The 14,694-nt window shown below is 46.0% G+C and overlaps 1 protein-coding gene across 1 annotated transcript in view; it reads left to right on the top strand.

Annotated features, from left to right (window-relative positions):
* The first annotated feature begins 1,143 nt into the window (after window positions 1-1,143).
* HHIPL2 (HHIP like 2) overlaps window positions 1,144-14,694 on the top strand; it is a 21,264-nt gene continuing 7,713 nt past the window's right edge. Inside the window, exons 1-6 of the mRNA XM_003790958.3 lie at window positions 1,144-1,577; window positions 5,488-6,140; window positions 6,993-7,136; window positions 8,387-8,718; window positions 9,620-9,746; window positions 13,568-13,713. Of these exons, the coding sequence (XP_003791006.1) occupies window positions 1,257-1,577; window positions 5,488-6,140; window positions 6,993-7,136; window positions 8,387-8,718; window positions 9,620-9,746; window positions 13,568-13,713 (1,723 nt within the window). The 5' untranslated portion in view covers window positions 1,144-1,256. The remainder of the gene's footprint in view (window positions 1,578-5,487; window positions 6,141-6,992; window positions 7,137-8,386; window positions 8,719-9,619; window positions 9,747-13,567; window positions 13,714-14,694) is intronic.

The raw sequence follows: 14,694 nt of genomic DNA, 5'->3' as shown, positions 1-14,694 counted from the left end.
AGGCTGAGGTGGGAGGATTACTTGAGACCAGGAGTTCAGGACTAGCCCGGGCAACTTAGTGAAAAAGAGAGAGAAATAGTTATTGAAAATCTGTTTCGTGCAACAGATGCATATAAGGTAAAACACACTTTAAATACTAGTGTTGGGAGATGCACTGAGTGAGGAGGAATGCCCCTAAAGCAGGTAGATTCGGCAAAAATAAAGAGCCCAGGTATCCTGTGCTTCCTGGTGAAATTGTCCCAAATATCCCCTGCTGACTTCTTGTTTTTATTGGGCCACACTCCCTCTACTCTGGTCTGAATGTGTCTCCCCAAATTCCTATGGCAAAACTTAATCATCAATGTGATAGAAGTGGGGCTCTAGGGGGTGATTAAGTCATGAGGCTGGAGCCCTCAGGGGCAGGATTAGGGCCCTCGTAAAAGGGTTGAGAGAGAGTGGGTTTGCTCCCTGTGTCCCTTCCTCCCTTGAGGAAGCAGCAACAAGGTGCCGTCAGTGAGGACCGGGACCCTCACCAGATGCTGAACCTGCTGGTGCTTGGACTTCCCAGCCTGTGAACCAGAAATTCCTCTTACGTATGAATGACTGCCTCAGATGCCCTCCTTTCCCCTTACTGTCTCTCCTTTCTTCACCTTGCTGCTTTCTGTAGATTCTTAAAATGTCCTCTCTTCCTACTTCCCCAGTACTCACCTTCCAGATCACACCTGCCTCTTGCCATGCCCGCTCCACTCTCTCCCTCCCACCACCTCCTTCAGCACTGCAGGGAGGCTTGAAGCTTGACTTCTACAGGGCCTGATGTCTGGAACTAATAGCTGCTGTTCTCATGGTGACTCAGGGCCACTGGGCTGTGAAGAAGCAGTAAACAAGTGTGGCTTTGCTGGCGCCCCCCTACGCTGCAGGAATTCTTTGCAGTTTTAAGGAACCTTGGCCCCTTTGCCATTGACAGCATTGCACCATTGGCTAAACCACCATGTGCCCCCATAACTCAACACTGGGGTTGAGACCTGTGCCAACTTTACGTTTAGAAGGGATTGGAGGGGTGGGGAGTACCTCCTACTGCTTTCAAAGGGACACTTAGATACCCAGGCCACAGAAGGGCCACTGCTCAGAAACCGTCTCAGTGAACTTGGTGGGGGGAGGAGGGGAGAGAAGGAAGAGAAAACAGGGTGGAGTGTGGGGAGGAAGAGAGGGAGGGAATCGGGCAGAGCAGGGAAGTCAACCTGAGCAAACACAGCAGCCTGAGTGTGCCCACGGCCAAAATGCCGAGAAAGTTCATTCCTAGTCAGTGCCGAGGTCTGTGTTGCCCGGCCCCCCGCTTTTTTCCTGGCATTTTCTGCCTCTGCCTCACATTCTTGTTCGCAAAGATGGGCCTGCTGCAGGGGCACCCCCAATGTCTGGATTATGGGCCCCCCTTCCAGCCCCGCCTGCAACTCAAGTTTTGCTCTGACTATGAGTCCTTCGGCTGCTGTGACCAGAACAAGGACCGCCGCATCGCTGCTCAGTACCAGGACATCATGGAGTACTTTGATCTGAAGAGCCATGAATTGTGCGGAGGTTACATTAAAGACATCCTTTGTCAGGTAGGTCTGAACCTAACCCTGAGGGAAAGTGAAAAGTGCCTTCTAGCCCCAGAAGTTTGGGGTGCTGGGCTGCATGGTGTGGATCCTAGGGGGAGGGTATTTCGAGCACTCAACCCTTTCTTTTTTATTTTTTGTAGAGACAGGCTCTTGTTATGTTACCCAGGCTGGTTTGAACCTCCTGGCCTCAAGCAACCCTCCTTCCTTGGCCTCCCCAAGTGCTGGGATTATTGGCGTGGGCCACTGCACCCCCTTCCAGGTGCCTCCCTGTGAAGCTGTGGGTTCTGGACAGGTATACTGAGGTCTCCACAGGTTCCCCAAACTCTCCCTGGGGAGTCCTGCTGAGAAGAATGGGAGGGATGTTTCCGTGGAGCTCTCAGAGAGGCCGTTGTTTGTGTTCTCCAGGGAGTGCTCGGAGAGTTGGGACTCATACCCGTGGCATTTACCAGAGGGGTAAGGGAGGGAGAGGTGGAATCTGCTGGGGTCCAGTCCTTGCTCGCCTGAGTGATTTGTTCCAGGGTGTCTCTGATGTGATGATGGTAGCAGCAGGGGCTAGGGGCTCTTCTCAGAGTGTCTGCCCAGCATTTTAGAACTGGATGAGAGAGCCTCAAGCTGCTGAGAGGCAGGGACTCACAGAGCTCCTGCTTCTCCTGGCGCTCTAGCAGCCAAAATCCACATTCCTGGGCGGCATCACCTCAGTTGAGCTCAGCCTGAAAACATGACGGGTGTAGAGAGTGGTGAAGGGTGCAGGGCAGAGGTCTGCATTGGAGAGCTGCTGAGAAAGGCTGCAGGCGGAGATGCACCCTAATTATGAGCTGGGGGTGAGAGACAGGAAGTACAGGCAGATTTTGACCTGAGACCCTCCTGGGGGGTCAGTGCAGTTACTTGGTTATGTGCCCATCTCCTCACGAGTCCCATTGCCACTATTCCAGAATGCACTGGCTGCCCCAACTCCCTGTGCAGGCCAGGGAGAGGTTAACTGAGCTTCCCAAGAACTAAAGCTGACCCTGGCACAGAAGCCAGCCACCTGGGAGGCCCTGCCGTGGGCTGTACGCTCTCATCTCAGGCACTGGCTCTTGGCTGTTTGCTGGAGACGTCACCATTTAGCAGAAGTGGAGATTTAATGAGCAGCACTGGCACTGAGATCTCCCCTGGTAAAATGTCTCTCCCTCCATCTCCCCTTTGGTGTGGGGCTTCAGAAAGCCAAAGTCAGCAGTTTTTTTGCTTTAGGAATTTGAGGAATAAGAATAATTTCAGCCAAACAACCTCACCGACGTCTATTTGATAAAATTTACAAGTCCCACTTTCTTCCCCCACATGTGTGACGTGTACCCAGCAACGATTCTGCAGGCAGTTATGTGTATTATGACCCCCACTTTTTTGATGTGGAGTCCGGAGTTTTAAACAGCTCGCCCAAGGTCAAACAGTCCTGGGGCACTAGATGCTCACAGTCTTGTGTCCTTTTGCTCACATTGTGCTGAAATGCGGTAGCAGCAGTTCTGGCTTGTGTGATGGTTTTCTGAGCTCCTTGGGCTCCCTTAGAAACTTGGTGCATTTTTCTCACTGCTGAATCCCCACTGCAGAGAATAGTTCCTGGCACAGAAAAGTCTCCATACTAAAGCTGCATAGCAGAGACTCTTCTTAGACCTTGATTTTTTCATCCTTACAGAAACATTTGCTTAGTAACTGATCTAATTGGTAGAAGCAACTCTGCAAACTCTAAACAGCTGCATAAGAATGTGCTCTGGTGGTGGTGAGTTTTCATAGCCCCCTTGTTTCCCCTGGTATTTGATCCTTATTTCAGGACACTTAAAAAAAGTCCCCTTAGTACAGGTTTCCCCCATTCAGGGCTGAACAGGGACCCCCCATTTCTCAGGTGGGGGCAATTTCGTGAAGGGAATGCCCTGGTATTTTGCCCCATGTGGAAGGGACTGTATCCATTCATTGTTAGACTGTATATACCGCTAGACAAAGGACCCATGTGGAGCTCTCTGACTTGGGTCTTTCCCTTTGCCAGAGCCCTGGTGCTTTTTACTCCTTTCTGGCTAATATATCCTATCTTACCACTGACCTGTGGTCTGTGGGTTCATTCCTGGAATCCAGGAGACCAAGGACCTACTGAAGAAAGAAATTCCAGTAACACCCTCACAATCCTCTTTGTTATTAGCAGCTCTGAAAAAGTATCTAAACAGAAACAGCCTGAGGAGAGCTGGGCTCCTTCTGATAACAAAGAGCTCGCTCTGCAGTCTACAGTTGGGGGAAATAAGAGTGAACAGAGAACTATGTACACGTGAAGAATGCTGCTGGTCCCTCAGTGAAGTGGTGGGAGCAGGAGGTGCCGGGGAGCTCCAGCTCTGCACAGGCCAGCTGGCTGGGGGGAGCCCGCAGTGATCAGAAGGAGGCAGCTGGGCCCATGGACCCCACTCTGCTCTGCGGCCCCAAACTTTATCTTTTAAAACAGTAATTTTCAACTAGTGTGCCGTGAGATGATCTCAGGTGTGCTGTGAAAAATTTAAAGATCATTAATTAAATTATTCTAAAAAGAAGTTCAAAGCACAATATATTCTTATTTTTACTCTTTTTTTTTTTTGGTCAACATAATTTAAGTGAACTGAGGACATTTAACTATGGGTTAAATGTGCTGTGAGATAAAAAAGCTGGAAAAACACTGCTTCAAACCCTTCTTACTTGTCTACTCTCAGTTGCCTCTGTCTTTCATCACTTGGGAATTGCTTGTCTGTCCCCAATTTTCTACTTTCCTCCTAAAGGAAAGCAGAAACTCCTTTGGGCACACAGTTCTCAAGTGTCTGTGTTAGGAGCAGTCTCCTGGCCCTGTTCATTATCCCAGCATGGTACTTTGCATGCATTAAACACTTACATGTTTTAAATAAATAAGCAGAAAAATAGCTGGACACTTAATTCCTGGGAGTGGTGCATGGAGTGTCCATGTTGGCACTCTTATTTTTAATTGTAAAATATTTCAAAACTATGGAGAAGCATAGAAAATTAAGTAACACAGTATGTCCAGTGCCCAGATTTAACACACGTGAAACTTTGCCAGATTGCTTCAGATTTGTATAAAGAAATGACATGGTACAGATACAGTATTTAGAGGAGAAGGAAAGACTGTGAAATTGGGTAGCATTGCCTTTGATAAAAATATTCACTCATCATTTAATAAAACTTTAAGCGTCAAGACCTGAGCTGAAATGCTGGTGGTAGTGTAGAGAATAAGAAAGGCCTGCATGTGCGTGCATGTGTATGTGCGTGTGTGCGTGTGTGCTTGTGCGTGCGTGTGTGTGTGCGTGCGCATGTGTATGCGTGCGTGTGCTTGTATGTGTGTGCGTGTGCATGTGTGTGCTTATGCGCGTGCATGTATGTGTGCATGTGTATGCGTGTATGTGTGCGTGTGTGCTTGTGCGTGCGTGTGCATGTGTATGCGTGCGTGTGTGTGCTTGTATGTGTGCGCGTGTGCATGTGTGTGCTTATGCGCGTGCATGTGTATGCGTGTATGTGTGCATGTGTGTGTATGTGCGCGCGTGCGTGCGTGTGCATGTGTGTGTGCATGTGTATGCGTGTATGTGTGCATGTGTGTGTGCGCGCGTGCGTGTGCGTGTGCATGTATGTGCTTATGCGCGTGCATGTGTGTGTGCATGTGTATGTGTGTATGTGTGCATGTGCGCGCGTGCGTGCCTGTGCATGGGTGCGTGCGTTTCTTCTTTCCAGGACCATCAACCCAGTAGCAAATTGGGGTCAAGAGAGGAAAAGTGATTTAGCAGCTGTTGGTAACAAAAACTCCAGAATCCTGATTTTTTTTTCTTACACCTTTTTTCCTTTCTGCTTGCTCAAAACTCGAGGCGAGCCGCACTGTGCACATCTGACCGCTGAGGCCGAGCTTCTTTTTCTCGTCCAGGAGTGCTCGCCCTACGCGGCCCACCTCTACGGTGCCGAGAACCCGCAGACGCCCCTGCGCAACCTTCCCGGGCTCTGTTCCGACTACTGCTCTGCATTCCACTCCAACTGCCACTCCGCCATCTCCTTGCTGACCAATGACCGTGGCCTCCAGGAGTCCCATGCAAAGGATGGCGCCCGCTTCTGCCACCTCCTCAACCTCCCTGACAAGGACTATTGCTTCCCCAACGTCCTGAGGAACCACCATCTCAACCGCAACCTGGGGGTGGTGACCCGGGACCCCCAGGGCTGCCTGCAGCTCTGCCTGACCGAGGTGGCCAACGGTTTGAGGAACCCGGTCTGCATGGTCCACGCTGGGGACGGCACCCATCGCTTCTTTGTGGCCGAGCAGATAGGAGTGGTGTGGGTTTATCTCCCTGACGGGAGTCGCCTAGAGCAACCCTTCTTGGACCTGAAGAAGAGCGTGCTGACCTCTCCGTGGATTGGGGATGAGAGAGGCTTCTTGGGGCTGGCTTTTCACCCCAAATTCCGCCGCAACCGCAAGTTCTATGTTTATTATTCATGCCTGGCCAAGAAGAAGGTCGAAAAGATCCGGATTAGTGAGATGAAGGTTTCCCGGGCTGATCCCAACAAAGCTAACCTGAAATCAGAGAGGTGAGACATAGTTATAAGAATCTGCAACTCCGGACTAGCTTCTGAAATAATGCCAGTCAGTTCCCTGGAGATGACAGAGAGGATGTTTACTGGCCTGGGGGCACTAGCTCAAATGTCGAGAATGGGGGGTCGTTGTGGATTGAGGACTGCCCATGTCAGACTGCTGAGTCAAGGTTCTTCATGGGGTACAGCCACCCTCTCGCAGTTACTCTGTTTAAAACCAAGCTTGCTTGTCTTTACAGAGGGTGAGCAAGGGCCAGCAGCCATGTGGGTTTGAGGAATGATTATAGATAATATCACGATATTAAATATAATAGCAGTCTCTGATTATTGTGTGGCCTTTCGATCCCAGACCCTTTATCTCGGAGATTTGGCACCTGCTCAGATGAGCGCTCAGTTCTAACCCACCCTCAGCTCATGCTCTTGCCACTGTACCTCCCTGCCTTTTTCCTTCTTTCTGCCTTGTCTCTTTTCCCATTACAGACAGTTTGGAGGACTGGAAAGAGCATGAAGAACTGATAGACTAACCCCTGCCAAGTTGCTCAAAAGAAGAGATGGGGAGTTTTAATAAAGTAGAGAGTCCTGGGGGAGGCTGGTTGTTACCCTGGCTGTGTCTACACAGCTCAGGAAGTCCTGATATAAAGGAAAAACAATCCACAAAGGAGTCGGAGCAGGGATCAGGGGCCACAGCGCCCAAAGCTACCTGCTTTGCGGTCCTTGGAGAATTGGAATTGAGTGTTGGCTGGCCCGGCAGATCTTCATGGCTTGGACCAGCCATTTCCTGGTGTCCGGAGAGGTTGCAGCTCCATCTCATGTCAAAGCTGAACATGTGATTTCTTTCTTCTTTCCTAGAGTCATCTTAGAGATAGAAGAACCAGCTTCGAATCATAATGGTGGGCAGCTTCTTTTTGGCGTAGACGGCTACATGTACATATTCACTGGGGACGGAGGACAGGCGGGGGATCCCTTTGGCAAATTTGGAAATGCTCAGAACAAGTAAGCAGCATGGAGACGGGGCCCCTGCTTCCTTAGAGTGAGTCCTAGGTGTAGTGTTTCTGCAAAGATGAAGTCAAACCCAAATCATACTGCAGGAGATGTGTCCCCTCCAGTGAGGCGAATGGAAGGAACCCTTGGTTTCGTAGCCTATAAATGTCAGACACAGTGCACTTTGGTAGTTAAAAGGAGAATTTAGAATCCTGAATTTTTATTAGTCATCACTAATCATTCAATTCAATTCACCTCAATAATACTGAACTCTGGGTTCCACACACTGTGCTAGGCCCTGGAGACACCTGAGAAGTTAGAGATGAGAGCTAATACGTACTGGGTGCCTGCTGTGTGCCGGGCATCGTTCTAAATATTGTACATGTATTTGACAATGTAATTCTAATCACCTTCAAGGGCAGGAATTTTTATCTATTTTGTTAATTGGTGTATTGCGAGCACTTAAAACAGAGCCTGGCACAAGGGATTCACTCCATAAATACACATGGAATGAATGAATAATGCTAAGTTTGGGTGTTATGATACCCATTCTACAGACAAGAAAACAGAGGGACAGAGGTCATACAATGAGTATGTGGCAGAGCCCAACGATGCTGTGCTGTCTAGATAAAGGTCATGTGGTCCTTCTGCCCTTTGCACCCAGTAAGCACGTACTTCTGTTGTTCCTCGTAATCAACATATCAAGGTTAATAATAACACAAAGCTTACATCTGTCAAATATTTAGTATGATTCAAGCATTGCATTAAGAGCTGTGTACACAATAACTCATTTGACAATTGTATCACAACCACAGCCCAAGGTGGTGTTACTCTCCCCTGCTTTACAAATGAGGAAAGTGAGGGACAGAGAGTGTAGTCACAGCAGAGTCTCCAGTCTCAAAAGCCTGTTCTTTGTACTGATTGTATTGCTGAATAAAGAATAAAACCATCTTTTTTATAAAATGTATAGTATTAGACCAAATCAGAGAGAAACCATCTTTATCATTAAAATGAAAAATTAAAGATACAGCTTGCTCAGGGTCACATGGAGCAGGATCACATCAAACTTTTGTTTGATAGTTCTCTTTGAGCCAAAAATGGGGACTTCTTAACATCTTGTATATATTTAAAGGAAATAGTAAGTCTCGTCTGCCCCTACGATTCCCAGCAATCTCTTGGCACCAACTATGTGTTGGCCCGTCTGGGGTGGTAGGTCCAGTCCTGTGCCTTTCCTTAATCATCCCTGTTTCTTGGTCTTTCAGAAGTTCCCTGCTGGGAAAAGTGTTAAGGATTGATGTGAATGGGGCAGGCTCAGATGGCAAGCGGTACCGAGTCCCAGTGGACAATCCCTTTGTCTCTGAGCCAGGGGCCCACCCTGCCATCTATGCCTATGGGGTCAGAAACATGTGGCGCTGTGCTGTGGACAGAGGGGACCCCATCACACACCAGGGCCGAGGCCGAATGTTCTGTGGGGACGTGGGTCAGAACAGGTTTGAAGAAATTGACCTCATTGTTAAAGGCGGGAACTATGGCTGGAGAGCAAAGGAAGGGTTTGAATGTTTCGACAAAAAACTTTGTCACAGTGCCTCTTTGGGTAAGTAAGAAGATCTCTGGGTGATTTCTTGAATGAGTTGAGTGGGCTGGAGGTGTGTGTGAGGGGACTAGAACCTCAGTGTCCTGCCCTCGTAGGTTGTTTGAATGGTGCTTGTTTGTGCCCTGTGGAACAGCACTTTCCTGTGTGGTCCTCCAGCCACTGGCACCAAAGACACCTTGGCAGTGGTGGTTAAAAAAGTAGATTCCTAGGCTCTATCTCAGACTTAGTAAATTTGAATTCTAAGTTGACTGGGAAAATAGGATTGACCTAGATACCTATATTTTAAGTAAGTTGCCCACGTGATTTTTAAGCATCCTATTTTTGAGAACCCCTGGCAGAGCACAATTGGTGGCTGTGTGTTTTCATGTATGTCCCGGTTGGGACTGCCCAGTGAAATGACAGCTCAGAATCTCAGTGTTCTGATTTTATTACTCTTGCTTATTCTCTTTCATCCTGTAAGTTACGAATCAGTCTTGAAGACCTTTGCAAGTATTTGCCGTCAACCTAGGGGGAAACTTAAAGTGTGGATTCCTAGGTCATTACCTCACAGATGGGGGCAAATTTGGCTTCCCCTCTGCCTGCAGGTCACTCATGGTCAAATGGGAAGCTCACACATGCTGTGGCTGGTCTATTGAGAAAAATAAAGATTTTTCTTATTCACTTGACTGCCTATCTACTGAAGACCAAGAGATAAAGTGTTTTTCACTGATTCAGGCAACTGCATTAAAAAGGCCTCTTCTTCTTTTTTTTGGCCGGGGCTGGGTTTGAACCCACCACCTCCGGCATATGGGGCCAGCACCCTACTCCTCTGAGCCACAGGCGCTGCCCAAAGACCTTTTCTTCTTCCTTGAAATTCCCAATTTTGGACATGACACGCACTCTCTTTCTTTGCTCTGGACAGATGACATCCCGCCGATCTATGCATATGGCCGTGCGGTGGGGAAGTCGGTGACTGGAGGTTATGTCTACCGTGGGTGTGAATCCCCAAATCTCAACGGCCTCTATATCTTTGGGGACTTCATGAGTGGGTAAGGAAGGGTTGATGTCTCCTGTGCCTTTCTTATTTTAACAGTTTTATTGAGATATAACTTACACGTGGTGAAATATAATCTCTCTTTTTTTTTTGAGACAGAGTCTCACTTTGGTGCCCTCAGTAGAGTGCGATGGCGTTGCAGCTCACAGCAACCTCAAACTCTTGGGCTCAAGTGATTCTTTTGCCTCAGCCTCCTGAGTAGCTGAGACTATAGGCACCCAACATAACACCCCGGCTATTTTTTGGTTGGAGTTGTTATTGTTGTTTAGCAGGCCCCTGGCCAGGCTCGAACCTGCCAGTCAGCCTCCGTGTATGTGGCTGGTGCCTTTACTGAGCTATGGGCGCCAAGCCCCAAATATAATCTCTCTCTCTCTCTTTTTTTTTAATGTAATCTCTTAAGAGCACAGTTGTATAAAGTTTTACAAATGTATAAACTCATATTACCATAACCTTACAAGACACAGAACATTCTATCACCCTAGAAGGTTCCTTCTGCCTATAGCCTGTCAGTACCATCCCCCACCACACACACACCAGCCAGAGATAACCACTTTCACCACAGATTAGTTTGGTTTCTGGAACTTTAAATACATTAATGAGTAATCATAACATATGTATTTCTCTTTTTGCACCTGACTTCTTTAATTCAATGTCTGAGATTCATCAGTGGTGGCAGGTATCCATCATCTGTCTCTTTTATTACTTTTAAAAGATATCAATCATATGACTGTTCCATAGTTTATTCATCTACTCTTCGTGTTGTTGGTGGATACTTTGTTTCCAGTTTTGGATCATTGTGAATAAAATGGCTGTGATGTTTTATAATTTTCAGTGTAGATGTCTTAGATAGCTAAGGATTTCATACTTTTTGATGCTGTGGAAAATATTATTGTATTAAGTTTCAGTTTCTGGTTAATTGATAGTATGTGCAAATTTTTAAATATGGAGCTTATACCTGGCAACCTTGCTGAAATCCTTATTCACTCTGATAGATTTTCTGTAGATTCTATGGGATTTTCTATGTAGAAGATCACTTTGTCTGTGAATATAGGCACTTTTACTTTTTTGAATTGGAAACCTCTTATTATTATTTTTTATTGGCTTATTGCTCTAGCTTAATCCTCAGTACAGGGGTTAATAGAGTTGCCATCATCTTAGTTTTGTGTTACTGTGTGACATCACACCAATACGAGGTCATTTGTAGGTGTTTTGTGCATGTTCATTACTGAGCTGATGATAAAGGTCCTAGTTTTCTGAGAATTGATATCAGGTATCGATGTTGAATTGTCAAGTGCTTCATTGTATCTATTTAAAGAATTGTGATTTTATTTTTTCATTTTTATTTTGTTAATACGGTGAATTTCATTGATTGATATTTTAAATTGTTAATGCACCTTGCATTCCTGGGATAAATAACACTTGGTCCTGATGTATCATCCTTTTTATATGTACCTGGATTTGGTTACATTGTTTGGAATTTTAAAATCTGTTTGTGAAAGAATAGAGGCTACAGGGGTAGAATTTTTCTTCCTTGTAATATATTTGCCGTATTTTGGAATCAGGGCAAATCAGGCTCTATAAAATGAATTATCCTTTTCAATTATTTGGAAGAGTTTCTGTAAAATAGGTACAGGGCGGCCATAACGCTCGTGTACACTTTAGACGAAGGTTTAAACTGCGCCCCAGCATGGTGGCCGCCCTGGATGGCTTCCTCCTTGTCAGCTTCTTCCATCTGGGACTGAAGGTTTTTATGTGGGAAAAATTTTAACTATAAATTCAATTTCTTTAATAGGTATCTACTATTCAGTTTATTTCTTTCTTTCTAAGTGACCCTTAGAAGACTGTGCCTTTAAGGAATTTGGCCAATTCAGCTAAGTTGTCAGATTCGTTGGCATCAAGTTGTTCATAATATTCCCTTATTATTCTTTTAATATCTATAGAACTATAGTGATGTTGCTTATTCTAGATACAATTGCCCATTTGTGTCTTCTTTTTCTTCTTGTATCTTTTTATTCAGTTTAAGTATTTTTTAATTTCCCTTTTAATTTCTTTGTCTCACATGTTGAATCGAAATGTGTTGTTTCCAACTAAAGGAAGATTTCCCGGAGGTCTCTGTGGTCTGGATTTCCACCTCAGAAGCTTGATGTGGGTCTGTGTTATGTCTCCCGTGTGTCCACTTTACTTCCTGAACATACAGAATGTAGTAAGAATCATTATTTTAATGTTATTGGTTGCTAATTTTAATAACTGTTTCAGTTCTCTGTCGGGGTTGACTGATTTTACTCTTTATTATGGGTTATATTTTTCTCCTTCACTTGCTTAATAAGTTTTGATTGGAAGCCAGAAATTGTTAGTTTACTTCGTAGGTACTAGATATTTTTGTATTTCTGTAAGTATGTTTTAGTTTTATTCTGAGACACAGTTAAATTACTTGGAAATAGTTTGATAATTTCAGGTCCTGCTATTGATATTTGTTTGGCAGGACCAGAGTGGTACTTGTTCTAGAGCTTTCTTTTCCGTACTACTGAGGTATAACTTCTCAAGAACTCTGCGACTACCCCGATACCTATACCATGCCTGACCCCGACTAAGTGCCCAGTCCTTCTTCTTCTGATGCTTTCCCTTGCTGTTGAGTATACGGGTGACTACCGAGGGGCGCGGGGGGCTTTGCAGATCTCTGGAGTTCACTCACTGCACGTCTCTCCCTCCCACATCTGCTGCCCTGCCCTGGTCTTCCTGGGCTCCCAGCAGTGTCGTCTTAGCTCGAGGGGTCCTCTGGGCTTTGCCTATCTTTTCCCTAACTGGGTTGGAATTCTGCCAAGGTACTGAACTGGAACAATTATGGGGCTCACCTTATTTGTTTCCTAGTTCTCAGAGAACACACGTCTATACCAACTAAACTTCTGTGTCCTTTAAGCCATTGTTCTATTTTGTGCAGGCTTTTGACTGTTGAAGATGGGGAGGGGTAACTCTGGTCCTCCTTCCCCGTCGTAGTTAGAAAGGACATTACATGTTCACGCTGCGGTTCCTGATTACAGAGATGGGTAGAGTTGCTAATTGGTCAGGTCCTTTGCTGATACTTAGATATTTGGGATTTCATTATTCTTTGTTTTTTCTCTCATAACCCTCATTCACCACCCTTCCCCCACACATATGCAGGGGGTTCATATGCAGTGAGTGATTCTGAACTGAGGTAGATTCAGCTGGGTCACCTGCGTTTGGGCACCTGGGGGGGGGGTGTCCATAAATCTTTCCAGGTGATTCTGATGAACACCCCTCATTTACCTAACTTCCTTTCCCTTTTTTTAAAAACCTGCTTTTAGTTCAGCTATATGATAGATATGATTCATCTATTTGCTACTATATAGATATAATACTAATGATAGTAACAGGTAGTTGTTTTGGAGTCTTTACTATTGGTGAGATCTTTATGTACATTATTTTATCGAAACTTTGCAACTCTCCCCTATGGTAAATTATGGTATCATTCCTTATTTTACAGATGGGAAATTAATGCTTAGAGCTGTTGGATACCTAGCCAAAGGTCACACACCTAACACAATAAGATCAGTCTTTTACAGTGGTGCGACCTTTGCAGGGCACCAAACTGTTTTAATGATAGAAAAATGAGCTTCCCTACCTAGGGCAAGTGGGTGGGTGATTGAGCAGCCTTTTGGTTCCTGGGGGGAGGCTACTTACTGATTTCTTAATGGAAGACCCAATCTTAGTTCTCAGGGATCCCCTATTCTAGGAGAAAAGAATCTGGCAGAGTGCAAATATGGATTCCTAAAATATAAGGTTTTATTTTTCATCTAGTCGACTTATGGCTTTGCAGGAAGATAGAAAAACCAAGAAATGGAAGAAGCAGGACATTTGCCTGGGCAGCACCACATCCTGTGCCTTCCCAGGGCTGACCAGCACCCACAGCAAGTTCATCACCTCCTTTGCTGAAGACGAAGCAGGTAATAAATGTATGGGGTTAGTTGGTTTCTGCTTACTGGGATGTCAGTAACCGCAGGCATCTGCTGAGCATTTGTATAAATTATAATTACCACATCTGTTATTATCACTGTCACTTAGTCATCTTTTATAAGCACTTTACATTTTTCACCTTATTTAGTAATCACAACAGCCTGTGGTATAGTTGTTATGCTCATTTCATCAATGAGGAAGCAGACTGTGCCAACCTACAGCTTCTTGGTTGAACCACCCAACTCATCGTGAGGAGCAAATCTATTCTAACCCACAGCTGTAGTAACATGGGCAGGGCAAACAGTGGGCCAGACTAAACAGCCAGTGCGTGTATATCCTACTGGTGGTGCCTGGAGAGCCTGTCTCTCTATCTCTGATGCTTACCTCACTGGTAGGTCCAGGCTCTTTCCTGGCCCTGCCAAGAGTTTGTGGGAAAGGGGGGTTTAGGTTTTGAGATGTCTGAGAAAAGAATAGTCAGCTATGTAAGAGGTTACTCAGCAGACACGTTAGACATAAGTTAAGGCCATCGGTTAGCAAAGAAGGCATGAGGACATGCATGAGGGACAGACAGAGGGAGAGGGACAGATAGAGATACAGAGAGACAGAAAGGGAGAGACAGAGAGACAGAGACAGAGAGGGAGGGAGAGACAGAGAGAGAGACAGAAAGGGAGAGACAGAGAGACAGAGACAGAGACAGAGAGGGAGGGAGAGACAGAGAGAGAGTCAGAGACAGACAGAGAGAGACAGAGGGAGAGGGAGAGACAGAGACAGAGGCAGAGGGACAGATAGAGATACAGAGAGACAGAAAGGGAGAGACAGAGAGACAGAGACAGAGACAGAGAGGGAGGGAGAGACAGAGAGAGAGTCAGAGAGAGTGTCAGAGACAGACAGGGAGAGACAGAGGGAGAGGGAGAGACAGAGACAGAGGGAGAGGGACAGAGATACAGAGAGACAGAAAGGGAGAGACAGAG

The sequence above is a fragment of the Otolemur garnettii genome, unplaced genomic scaffold, assembly GCF_000181295.1.
Source record: "Otolemur garnettii isolate 467f Iridium unplaced genomic scaffold, OtoGar3 scaffold00045, whole genome shotgun sequence".
NCBI lineage: Eukaryota > Metazoa > Chordata > Mammalia > Primates > Galagidae > Otolemur > Otolemur garnettii.
The sequence above is the reverse complement of the archived record's forward strand: the minus strand, read 5'-3'. Positions and strand labels throughout refer to the sequence as shown.